This window comes from Leucoraja erinacea, chromosome 1 (assembly GCF_028641065.1).
Source record: "Leucoraja erinacea ecotype New England chromosome 1, Leri_hhj_1, whole genome shotgun sequence".
Classification (NCBI taxonomy): Eukaryota; Metazoa; Chordata; class Chondrichthyes; order Rajiformes; family Rajidae; genus Leucoraja; species Leucoraja erinaceus.
This window is the reverse complement of record NC_073377.1, coordinates 114638860-114651468: the sequence shown is the minus strand read 5'-3', so window position 1 is coordinate 114651468 and position 12609 is coordinate 114638860. Positions and strand designations below refer to the sequence as shown.

The following is a 12609-nucleotide window of genomic DNA, read 5'->3' as shown; positions in this document are numbered from 1 at the left end:
AAAAATATTTTTCACTGTATCTCGGTACATGTGATAATAAACTAAACTAATGTTGGTTGGCGTGGACAGGTTGGGTCGAAGGACCTGTTTCCAAGCTCTATGCCTCTATGAGAGCCTTGCTTTTACAAGTTGCAACAAACAGGCATGCAAATGCAGTCTCAGCTTCAAGGCAGGGCCAGGTTTAGTTCCTCCACTGGTATGAAAGCCGGAGGCAGATTAGGAGGGGTTCAGGACTTCTAAGGTGTTACCTGGACACCAGCCAAGTTTCCCATTCTTGGTGGGAGGTCGATTCATTCATGGCTGAAGAAAGGCAGAGGAGGAAGGGGAGGAGCTCGGGGCTGTTAAGCTCTTTCATGGACACCAGCCAGTTTCCCAGTCTCAATGGGAGGTCGACTCTCAAAGTGGCCGGGTTCCTCACTAAATGAGACTGAGGCCCTGCCCTCAACACTCAAGTTTCTGTGTAGGCTATATCTTGGCTGTTTAGAGACCATGTGATACAAAGCTTTTCATTGTACCTAGCGACACGTGACAATAATAAACCTTATCCTGAACGTAAACCAAAGCTAAACCATGAGGACAAACCTTCTATGATCTGCTCACAACTAGAGACCAGGCCTGAACTACTATCTACCTCACTGGAAACTCTCGGACTATCTTTGATCAGACTTCATTGGCTTTATCTTGCAATATTATTCACGTTATTCCCTCTATCTGTACACTGTGGATGGCTCGATCGTAATCATGTGTAGTCTTTCCGCTGACTGGTTAGCACACGACAAAAAGCTTTTCACTGTACCTCAGTACACGTGACTATAAACTAAACTATACTCAAACTCAACCTTTGTTTATAATCAAAAATATTTATTCAAATATTAAAACATTATATACAATACAATAAAACAAACAGAACCCACCACCATAATACAAGACCAACAAATATACTAAATAAATTATTATACAACTATGTTACAATCCTTGTCAAGGATCCCCGCGGTCCCGGAAATCCCTTAGGGTGCGTGTGCGTGGACAGGGCGTAGTTCCTCTCCAGTACCACCCGGGCGGGGACGTAACCCCAGAAAAGGGGCAGGCAGCCGGCTAGGGCAGAGCCCTCTTCCGCCTGACGCCATTTCTCGGGGATGGCCAGCTTGGCCAGGCCCAGGAGCAACCCAACCAGGACATCTTTGGCCCTACCCTCTCCCCTACGCACATGGTGACCAAAGATGAAGGTGGTGGGTGAGAAATGCAGCCAGAAGGCAAGGAGCAGCCCTTTAGACAAAGGAACAGGTGATGCAACCTCACACACTCCATATACACGTGGAACACAGACTCTTCCAGCCCGCAAACGTGGCAGAGAGTGAAGAAAGCCTGACCCTCCCAGGTATCATCCAGCTGGGGCTGGCATTGGTGCCTATGCTGAACTCAGGCTTCTCTATTGAAGGGGGCGCTGTTCTGGCGGCAGCCATGGCAGCAGCGCGTCAGCCTCAATTTTATTTTTTATTTTTAGTATGTTTTAAAGTGTGTATTTAGTGGGGTTTTGTGTGGGGGGTGGTGTAAGGGGGAAACCGCTTCGGTCGCCTCCTCCATGGAGAGGCGACTTTTTCCAGGTCGCCTCCCCCGTGGCCTGCCATCAAGGATCGGCGAGGTCTTTCCCGGAGACGTGCCCGGGGCTTCAGCGGCAGGCGCAGCGTGGACTCGGCGTGGAGCGGGTGAGCCCTCGCTGGGGCTCGCCGGAGGGGAGTGCTCCGTTTCACTGGCCCGGGGCAGCCGGTAGCCTGAAGTCGCAGCCTGAAGCCGCGGTCTGCAGAGTTCCAGCTGCTGCGGCATCTACAGCCCGGGATCCCTCGTGGGGGAAGACCGCAGGGGCAAGAAGAAGCCGCCATTGCCGGCCCCGCGGATAACTTCTACCGCGGGCCCGGCATGGACTTACCATCACCCCTGGAGGGGGAGCTTCGACAATGCTTCTGGCTGCGGCGGGGACTTTAAATCTCAACCACCAGCCTGCGGCCTACACAATCTTGAAGCCGCGGTCTCCGGTGAGGAAAGACCGATCCTGGACTGGACTCTGGACTCTGGTCTTGTCCAGGGGGGGGGGGGGAATGGAGGAGGACGACCAAAAATTTTTGTGCCTTCCACCACAGTAATGAATGCTGTGGTGGATGTTTATGTTACATGTTGTGTCCTGTTTATGCATTTTATTATTTTGTTAACCCGTCTTTATGCTTTGTATAGAACTGATTTTTAAATTATGTAAAGTGCTTTGGGGTCAATGAAAATTGACTATAAATGTGCTATATAAATAAACTTATTATTATTATTATTATTATTCTCTAGCCTGCTGGAAAGCCCATGATACAACCAGATGATCATGCACAGGTGGAGGAGATCAGCTTAACTTGACATCATGTTCGGCATGGGAATTGTGGGCCGAAGGGCCTGTTCTCATGCTGTACTCTAGACTTTGGACTTTAAACTTTAGAGATACAGTGCGGAAACAGGCCCGTCGGGCCACCGAGTCCACGCCGAGCAACAATCATTCCGGACACAAGCATTATCCTACACACTAGGGACAATTTACAGAAGCCAGAAGATGTGCATGTATTTGTAGTGTGCGAGGAAACTGGAGAACACCCACGGAGAAGGTACAAACTCCATACAGGCAGCACCCGTAGTCAGGATCGAACCTGGGTCCCTGGTGCTGTAAGGCAGCAACTCTACCGCTGTGCCACTGCGCCACCATTGGTCAGGGACTGTACTGTTCTATGGTCTATATTAACCAAACATGGGACAAGGCAGAGAAATCTTGGTCTATGATCCTTATCATGAACAAGACAACCAGCGGGAGCACATAAGTTTTGTTGTCATGGTTTAGGTTTAGTTTAGGTTCAGGATAAGGTGTATTATTGTCACGTGTACCTAGATACAATGAAAAGCTTTGTTTTACATGCTCTCATAACAGATCAGATATACCATACGCAAATACAATCAGTTCAAACTCGCACAATGGATGGAGTTAATGGGATAATAGAGAAAGCAGAATATAATTCTCAGCATTGGAGTACATCAGTTCCTTAGACAAAATCCAATGTCGAAGTGATGAGGTAGCAGTGAATTGGGCAGTACCCCAGCTTATGGAAGGACTGGTCAAAGTCTGATGACAGAGGGGAAGTAGTTATTCCTGAGCGGGTGGTGTGCGCTTCTGCACCTTCAGCCGGACGGGAGCAGGCAGGAGAAGGAATGACAATCTTTGATTATGTTGGCTCCTTTCCTGGGGCAGCGGGAAGTGTAGATGGAGTTAATGGTGGCAAGTCTGGTCTGTGTGATGGACTGGGCTACATCTCCATCTCTCGGCAACTTCTTGTGATCTTGGGCAGAGCTGATCCCAAACCAAGCGATGACACAACCCAACTGTGCACTTTCTGTGGTGTATCTGTAGTGGCCAGTGGCTTCACAGCTCACAGCCTGATCTATCCAGACAAATTGAATTCAATCAGCCTGATAGGCTCGTAAAGTTGAAAAGAGGCCATTTGGCCCATCACTCCTGTGCCCGTTCTTTAAAACTGTGGTTTTGTTACTTCCCCTATTCTGCTCTTTCCCTGTAGAAACGTTTGCCAATCCAAACATTTATCAAATTCCCTCTTGGAAGTTTTTAGTTAAATCTGCTCCCACTCTGCTGGCAAACTGTGCATTCTGGGTTATAATTTGCTGTTTAGAAAAAAAAAAATTCCTCTTCTCCCAATCATTCTGCCAACGGAAACAATTCCTAGCCATCTGCTTCATCGGAATGTTACGTCACGTTAACCTTCTCTGCTCCAAAGAGAACCGCCCCAGCCTCTCTCATCCATCCACAACACTGAAGAACCACATCAAAAAAATATGTTCTTTGCAACATTCTGAAATAATTAACTGTATCACTGAAAATAATAAGCAGTGGCAGACCTAAACTATCCACAATATTTTTCTTCCCTCTCCCGTCTCACCACAGTCACTCCCTCTTCTCCCCTCTCTCATCAGACAGGAGGTACAGAAATGTGAAAACTAACACCTCCAGATTCAGGGACAGCTTCTTCCCAGCTGTTATCAGACAACCGAACCATCCTATCACCAACTAGAGAGTGGTCTTGAGCTACCATCTATCTCATAGACCTTAGAAATCTTTAATCGGACTTTTCTGGACTTTATCTTGCACTCTACGCTATTCTCTTTATCCGGTATCTGTACACTGTGGGAGGCCAGATTGTAATCATGTATAGATTTGCCGCTGACTGGTTAGCATGCAACAACAATGCTTTTCACTGTACCTCGGTACATGCGACAATAAAGTAAAATTAATATTAAATCTGTTTACATTCCTCCAGGGAGTTCAGGCATGGTTAACTACACAGAAGCCCAGTATTCCTCTCAGAGATTCTATCTGATTTCCAAGACTCATTTTCATTTTGGATTTTCAGCATTTTCCGTGTGCTCAAACTTCCAGAATTTATATTTTTTTCCCTTTCCAAATACTCAGTGACCTCGCCCCAGTTAATTCCCGCAGGCCGTATATCAACACCAAAAGCAATTTTCGTAGGGATAATCCTACCCCACACATCCCCGCCTCCTCTTTGACTAAAACACACATTTATCTCCTGACTTTTCCAATCCTGAAGAACCAAAGGAATGATAACTGTTTCTCTCTCCACAGAAGTTGCCAGACCTTCTGAATATCTACAGGAATCCTGATACCCCTCACCCCCTCTTTCCAAAGCCCTTCCTGGACTCGCCCACATTTCTCCCCTCTCCTTCCCGTCCCACCTACATTACTTCCTCGAGCTTCATACTCACAACTCTTCTATCCGTATCTTAATTTTTTTGTCTTTTCATCTCTGTCCATCCATCGGCCCACCCAACACCCCCCCTCCCCTCACTTGTATCCACCTACACTTCAGTCTGAAGAAGGGTCCCGACCCAAAACATCACCTACCCATGCACTCCAGATATGCTGCCTGACCTGCTGAGTTACTCCAGCACTTTGTGTCCCTTCTTTGCAAAACATCATCTGCAGTTCCTTCTTTCGCCAGCTATCACTCGTCGGGATTGGTCCTATCTCTCCTCACTTCCAGCTTTCTTCCCCACTCCCGGCACCACAATCAGTCTGAAAAAGGGTCCAAACCTGAAACGTCACCCATCCATGTCCTCCAGAGATGCTTGCCTGGCCTGCTGAGTCACTCCAGCACATCGTGTTTTTTTTGTAAACTAGCACCTACAGTTCCTTGTGTACCAGATTTTCTGTTTTTATTTCCGATTTGGAACACAGGCTGTTTTACACCTTTCAATAATGAATGCACAGCTTGTGCCACTTTACTGCAACCTCTCGATGTTGTGGCACACTGGAAAGTATACCTTTACTCAGCAAAGCATTCCAAGACATGTCACTGGAGCACTAGCAAGCAAAACTGGACATTGAGTTCGCTGGGGAGATAACTGGACAGATGACGGGGCAGTACAATGGTGCAACGGTAGTTGTTGCCTTGTGCCCCTGTCCCACTTAGGAAATCTGAACGGAAACCTCTGGAGACTTTGTGCCCCACCCAAGGTTTCCGTGCGATTCCCGGAGGTTTTTGTCAGTGTCCCTACCGGCTTTCACTACCTGCAACCTCCGGCAACCATCTGCAACCTCCGGGAACCGCACGGAAACCTTGGGTGGGGCGCAAAGTCTTCAGAGGTTTCCGTTCAGGTTTCCTAAGTGGGACAGGGGCATAACAGTGACGGAGACCAGGCTCAATCCTGACCTCAGATGCTGTCTCCACAGAGTTTGTATGTTCTCCCTGTGATCGCGTGGGTTTTCTCCTGGTGCTCCGGTTTCCTCCAACATTGCAAAGCCGCGCAGGTTTTATACGTTAACTGCCTTCTGTAAATTACGGATATGGAACTTGTCACGGGCTATCTTAAAACCTGGAGACTAAAACTGAGTGTGGCAAAAACCACCACAACGGCCTTTCACCTGAACAACAAGGAAGCTCAACGCCAGCAACCGTCGCCCTCAATGGCTCACCCTTACCCTATAACCCATTTCCTACATACCTTGGGGTGAAACTAGATCGGCAGCTGACCTACAAGCAACACCTTGAAGCTCTTCTAAAGTCTCGGCGCGGAACAACCTCCTGCGTTGCTTGGCTGGATCGTCATGGGGCTCCAGGACTTCTCTCCGAACCAGTGCTCTTGCACTCGTGTACAACCCCGCTGAGTACGCCGCCCCAGCATGGTGCCGCAGTGCTCATACTAGCAAGCTAGACGCTATCCTCAACGACACCATGCGGATCATCACCGGCTGTCTACGCCCTACCCTGACGGGTCTTCTACCGGTACTCGCAGGTATCGCACCCGCCAAGCTTCTCAGGGAGTACTTCACCCACAGGCTGGTGTGCAAGGCCACATCGGATGCCAAACATTCTCTGCACCACCTAGACCAGGACTCACAGCAACTGGGACCTCAACGCCTGTCATCTTGTCTCCCCCTCTCCCGTCACGCAGCGACCCTCTGTGGCTCCGGTTTCAACACACTAGGAGCATGGAGAACCAGCTGGGAACAGACTTTACGACCTCCGCAATTCACTGTTGCACCGAACACCACAGTCCCACCCAGCTCAGACCTGCCCCGCCAAGAGTGGGTCGCCCTGAACCGGCTCCGTACAGGGGGCGGCCGGTTCAACGCCAACATGCATCGCTGGGGGCTGCGTTCATCAGCAGCCTGCGTGTGTGGAGTAGACCAGGAATCAGCACAGCACGTCATTTTCGACTGCGCTGTCCTCCGCCCCCCTGGTGGAGGGGTAGACCTCACGGCCCTTGACAACAGCACATTGAACTGGCTACAGCGCCTGGAGTGCGTTACATAACCTCTGCTGCCTCAAACGCAAGAGGAAGGTGTAAATTGTCCCTAGTGTGTAGGATAATGTTAGTGTACGGGAAATTGATGGTCGGCACGGACTCGGTGGGACGAACGGCCTGTATCTTTCCACTCTGTATCTCTAAACTAAACTAAATTTCAAGGGGCCATTGCGTGGCTGTAGATAGTCCAACTGCCAGGTCACAATCCCTACGCTCCCATTTGTACCGATCTAACTTCACACAAAGAGGAAAAATTATGTTTTCTTCAACTCCATTCGCCACAACCCACCCACCCACCTTAACGTACTTTTGCAACACCGGGCAATCTCTCCGTTTCCACAGCTTCAACTGTCCCCCCGAGCTCGTGTCTTTCAGAGGGGAAACACAGAGCTGATTCTCCTGCCTGTTCCCAGGGTTCACTGGCCTCTCTTCACCTCTCCTCCAGCCCTACAGTGCCAGCCTGACACTGAGATACAGGTTCAGTTGAGTATCGAGAAACCTCCGCCTGATTGCCTTGGTTGCCAGCATTCAGCTGCCAGGGTATTGCGCGCATGCCAGCTATTCAACCTTATCATGTATCTGTACACTGTACTTGGCACGATTTTAATCGTATTGTCTTTCCACTGACTGGTTAGCACACAACAAAAGCTTTTCACAGTACCTCCGTACGCGTGACAATAAACTAAACACAATTATTTTCTCAATAGACATCCAGGAACTATCAATGCGTTTGGTCACTCGAGGAGTTGGGTGGTGGCACTCATGGAGAATGTCAGGGACAGTATTCTAAAACGTGGACTACTTCTCTTGTGTGCTTATCCTAACCATTATCAGATCCCTTATTCTCTTGTTCCTTCCAACTTATAGTTCAGTTTAGTTTAGACATACAGTGCAGAAACATACCCTTCGGCCCACCGAATCTGCGCTGACCTGCGATCCCTGTACACCAGCACTATCCGACACACACTAGGGACAATTTATAAATTTACCAAAGCCAATTCGCCTACAAACCCATGCGTCTTTGGAGTGTGGGAGGAAATTGGACATCCCGTTGAAAACCCATGCAGGTCATGGTGAGAGCGTACAAACTCCGTACAGATAAGCACCCGTAGTCAGGATCGAACCTGGGTCCAATCCTGATTTTTTTTTACATCCCTGATATTCACCGCTTCACCACCATTATCAAGTTATATGGAAACAGGTTCTTCAGCCCAACTCATCCATTTCGACCAAGGTGCCGCATCTAAGAAAGACCCACGTTCACTTTTGGCCCATATCCCTTTAAACCTTTCCTATCCTATCCATGTACCATGCACAAGAACTTCACTGTGGTTAGTCATACCAAGACCCACACTCTGGAATTTTCTCCATAAACTTTTCCACCAGTCCCTTGCTCAAAAACTCACCTCTTTGAGTGAGCTTTTGAACACGTCTGCCAAGGAAGCATGTAAAGACATAGATAGGGTAGACTGTTAGAAACTTTATCCCCAGGGCTGAAATGTTCAACATTACCCTCAGGTGAGAGGGGGAAAGTTTAATGGAGTTGCGCAGGGCAAGGTTTTTTTTACATAGAAAGTGGGGGAGTTTAAGAGGCTTTTAGATCGGCACATGGAAGCACAGGGAGTAGAGGGATATGGATCATGTACATGCAGATGAGATCAGATTAAATTGGTCAAAAGTTAAGTATAGGCATTAAGGGCCAAAGGAGCTGTTGTGTGTTAGAAAATAGACAATGGGTGCAGGAGTAGGCCATTCAGCCCTTTGAGCCAGCACCGCCATTCACTGTGATCATGGCTGATCATCCACAATCAGTACCTCGTTCCTGCCTTCTCCACATATCGCCTGACTCCGCTATCTTTAAGAGCCCTATCTAGCTCTCTCTTGAGTTCTGTGTTCTATAACTTGCTTGGCATCCTGCTCTTGCTCCACACATTCTTTGACGTCTCCTCAACGAGAAACTACGTTTACTGCACTGAGATTTGAAATGAAAACGTTTAACCACAGCTACTACTCAGCGCTGGGGTGTGAAAGGCTGGGACTCCTTGCAGTGTAAGGAGATGCCGGGGATAAACAGCAGCTGCAGTCAAAACTCTGCAGCAGAGTTTACAAAGTTGTTAAACACAATGTGGAGCCTGTACTCACACAGACAGTGATCGCTCCTGCTCCCATTTTCCAGGAAATGCTTCCGAGGAGAACTCGATCAACTGGAGATGGACAAATCCATGCAGCGGAGCTGGAAGGAGGCAAGGAAGTTGGCGATCAGGGTCAGTTGAGCTGTAACGATGGCGATCCCCAGACATACACAGAGAAAAGAAGGCCTCTGGGCTTCTGAAAACTTGCTGAACTTTTTAAGCGCGTCAAATCCTTCCCATTAACAGTCCCCGGCAGCCAGTATCCAAACAACACAGGCACACTCAGAGATTTGCTGCTCCCGGGATGGAAATATGATCCACAGTTAGTCACTGCCAGCCTGACATCAGGTCACGTGATCCGGCAGGGATTGTTTCTTCCTTCATACCCCTCACCCGCAAAGCAAAAATTCCTCAAACAGTTCAGCAGGCGGGACAGTTTGTGACTGAGAAAGTTCCCCCATCAACATATCCTCCCTCTCACCCCCCAAACCTTGCTAGTTTTAGATGTAGGAAGCTATAGTTTAATACTAAGGGATACTGTATTAGGGCTATACGAAGGATACTGAGCTATAGGGAGAGGCTGACTGAGCGGTTGATAGGTTTACTTTACCTTTTCATAGCTCTAGTTTCCCTTTCCCTTGACTCTCAGACTGTAGAATGGTCTCAACCCGAAACATCACCTATTCCTATTCTCCACAGATGCTGCCTGGCCCGCTGAGTTACTCCAGCAGTTTGAGTCTATCTTCAGTATAAACCAATTCCTTCCGACACATTTTGACCTATAGTTTAGTTTGATTTAGTTTAGTTTATTGTCACTTGTACCAAGGTACGGTAAAAAGCTTTTGTTGCGTGCTAACCAGTGAATGCACAGAGACCTTTACCCAGTGTAGGGGAATCAAGAGCCAGAGGGCATGGGTTTAAGTTGAGGGGAGGAAAGTTTAATAGGAACCTGAGGGGCACCTTTTTTTTACACAAAAGGTGGTGGGTGTATGGAATGAGATGCTGGAGGAGGTAGTTGAGGCAGGTACCATCACAATGCTTAGGAACCATTTGGATACATGGATAGGACAGGATAAGAGGGATATGGGCAAATGCAGGCAGGCAGGACTAGTGTAGATGCGGCATTGTTGTCAGCATGGGCAAGTTGGGTTCGATCCTGACCAAGGGTGCTGTCTGCATGGAATTTGTACATTCTCCCTTTGACCACGTGGGTTTTCTCCGGGTGCTTCGGTTCCCTCCTACATTCCAAATAGGTGTAGGTTTGTATGTTAATTGGTTGAGGTAAAATTGTAAATGGCCTCATTAGACTTTTAGACTTTCGAGATACAGCCGGGAAATAGGTCCATGGAGTCTGTGCTGACCAGGGATCACCGCACACGAACACTACATACAAGGGACTGTTTTACAATTTTCCTGGAACCAATTAACCTACAAACCTGTACATCTTTGGAGTGTGGGAGGAAACTGCAGCACCCAGGGGAATGCACAGGGAGAATGTACAAACACCCGACAGTCAGCAGCTGCAGTCAGGGTCAAACCCGGGTCTCTGACGCTGTAAAGCTGCAACTCTATTGCTGCACCACTGTACTGCCTACATGTGTAGGATGGAAAACTGGGATAACATAGAACTAGTGGATGGGTGATCATTGATCAGGGTGGACACAGTGGGCCAAAAGGCTTGTTTCGATGCTGTGTCTCTAAACTAAGCTAAAATGAATCTAAACTAAAGACATCTTCAAGCACACACCGATCAACAACTCCTCCTTGGATCCAAAGGACTATTTCTTTCCCATACAAACAGAATGGAAATTACAAGTTACAAAGTATTTCCAGAGCTCTGCAAATGCAAGTGGTGCCTCGTCAGGATTTGTTCAAGACCTTGCACTGTGGCCAAATTGTTGGGTACTCGCTCTCCTTCTGTACATAGGCCAGACAGGGCATCATAATCTGTTTGGCAAGTTCTCATGCCTCAGGATACCCCAGCCCTGCAAACATAGAACAGTACAGCACAGGACCAGGCCCTTCGGCCCACAATGTCCCTGTCGAACACGATGCCAAGTTAAACTAATCTGGCCTGCCTGGACATGATTAATATCTCTCCATTTCCAGCATATTCATGTGCCTTATTCTAAAGCAAGGGTTCCCAACCTGGGGTAAATTTGTTGATTCTGGATTTGTACATATTTTTTCTCATTGACTGACTGTGTTTGCTTCTGGATACCAGTATCTGTTCATCATCAGTTGTTCATAAATAAGTGAAATAACATTGTAATGTGCTATTAAAGTTGCCAGGGGTAAACAGGACGAAAAAGGTTGGGAACCCCTGTTTTAAAGCCTCTTAAAAAGGAGGTTGACAGGTACTTGATTAGTAAGAGTGTCAAAGGTTACAGAGAGAAGGCAGGAGAACGGAGTTGAGAGGGAAAAATAAATCAGCCATGAACAAATGGCGCAGCAAACTCAGCGACAACGATGAGTCGGCCTACAGGGATGAGATCCAGCACCTGACCACCTGGTGTGCCGACAATAACCTCATCCTCAACTCCAAAAAGACGAAGGAGATTATTGTCGACTTCAGGCAGACCAGAGGAGGCAGTCATACCCCCATCCACATCAACGGGACTGAGGTGGAGCGCGTCTCCAGCTATAAATTCCTCGGAGTGCATATCTCGGAGGACTTGTCCTGGTCCCTCAACACCTCCAAGCTGATCAAAAAGGCACAGCAGCGCCTTTACTTCCTTAGGAGGCTCAAGAAAGCCCACCTGTCCCCCCAGATCCTGACCAACTTTTACCGCTGTACCATAGAGAGTATCCTGACCACCTGCTTCACGGTATGGTACAGCAGCTGCACTGCTGCGGACAGGAAAGCACTACAACGGGTGGTGAAAACCGCGCAGCACATCATCGGTGCCCCGCTCCCTGCCATGGATGCCCTCCACCGAAAACGGTGTCTGAGACGGGCTGGGAAGATCATCAAAGACCCCTCACACCCCAACCATGGACTGTTTGCCCTCCTCCCATCAGGGAGGCGGTACAGGAGCCTCAGGTCACGTACCAGCAGGATGAGGAAAAGCTTCTATAACAACACAATCACACTGCTGAACTCGGAGTCCCGACGATAGACTCTCTGGTCCCTCCGTCCCCCTTTGTTTAATCATTCTGTATTTCCTGATTATTCAGTATCTTCTCCCTTTCTATTTTTTTCTTGTCTTTTCTCTTTATGTACAACTACTACGGACTGACGCAAAACTGCATTTCGTTGTACTGATACTTGTATTTGTGCGATGACATTAAAGTTGAATTGAATTGAATTGAATTGAATTGGTGGGCCGAATGGCTCAATTCTGCTCCTATGTCTTATGGTCTAAATGGCGTTCATAATGTTGGGCAGAGAACTTACACGTTCCTCAAAAAATTCTGAGATCTTGAACATTTGCCCGAGTCGGAAGATGAGCCTTTCATTTCACATCTCATTCAAATGCAAAATGCAGCAGGCAACTGTGTAGCCCACCCTTAACATTACAATGGTGAACACACTGGACAATTCAACTCATTTGTGTTGAAAGGAAATCCACTTGATTAAGGCGAGGGAAATGTGCCCACTGAACTGAAGGCA

The 12609-nt window shown here is 47.9% G+C and overlaps 1 protein-coding gene across 2 annotated transcripts in view; it reads right to left on the bottom strand.

Moving 5' to 3' along the window:
• Positions 1-10403, bottom strand: part of fam13a (family with sequence similarity 13 member A) — a 229745-nt gene extending 219342 nt beyond the window's left edge. Inside the window, exon 1 of one of the 2 annotated variants that reach the window (XM_055641629.1) lies at positions 9007-10403. In XM_055641629.1, coding sequence (XP_055497604.1) covers positions 9007-9033 — 27 coding nt within the window. In that variant the 5' untranslated portion in view covers positions 9034-10403. The remainder of the gene's footprint in view (positions 1-9006) is intronic. The other variant, XM_055641636.1, reaches the window with a different exon arrangement.
• Positions 10404-12609: the final 2206 nt, after the last annotated feature.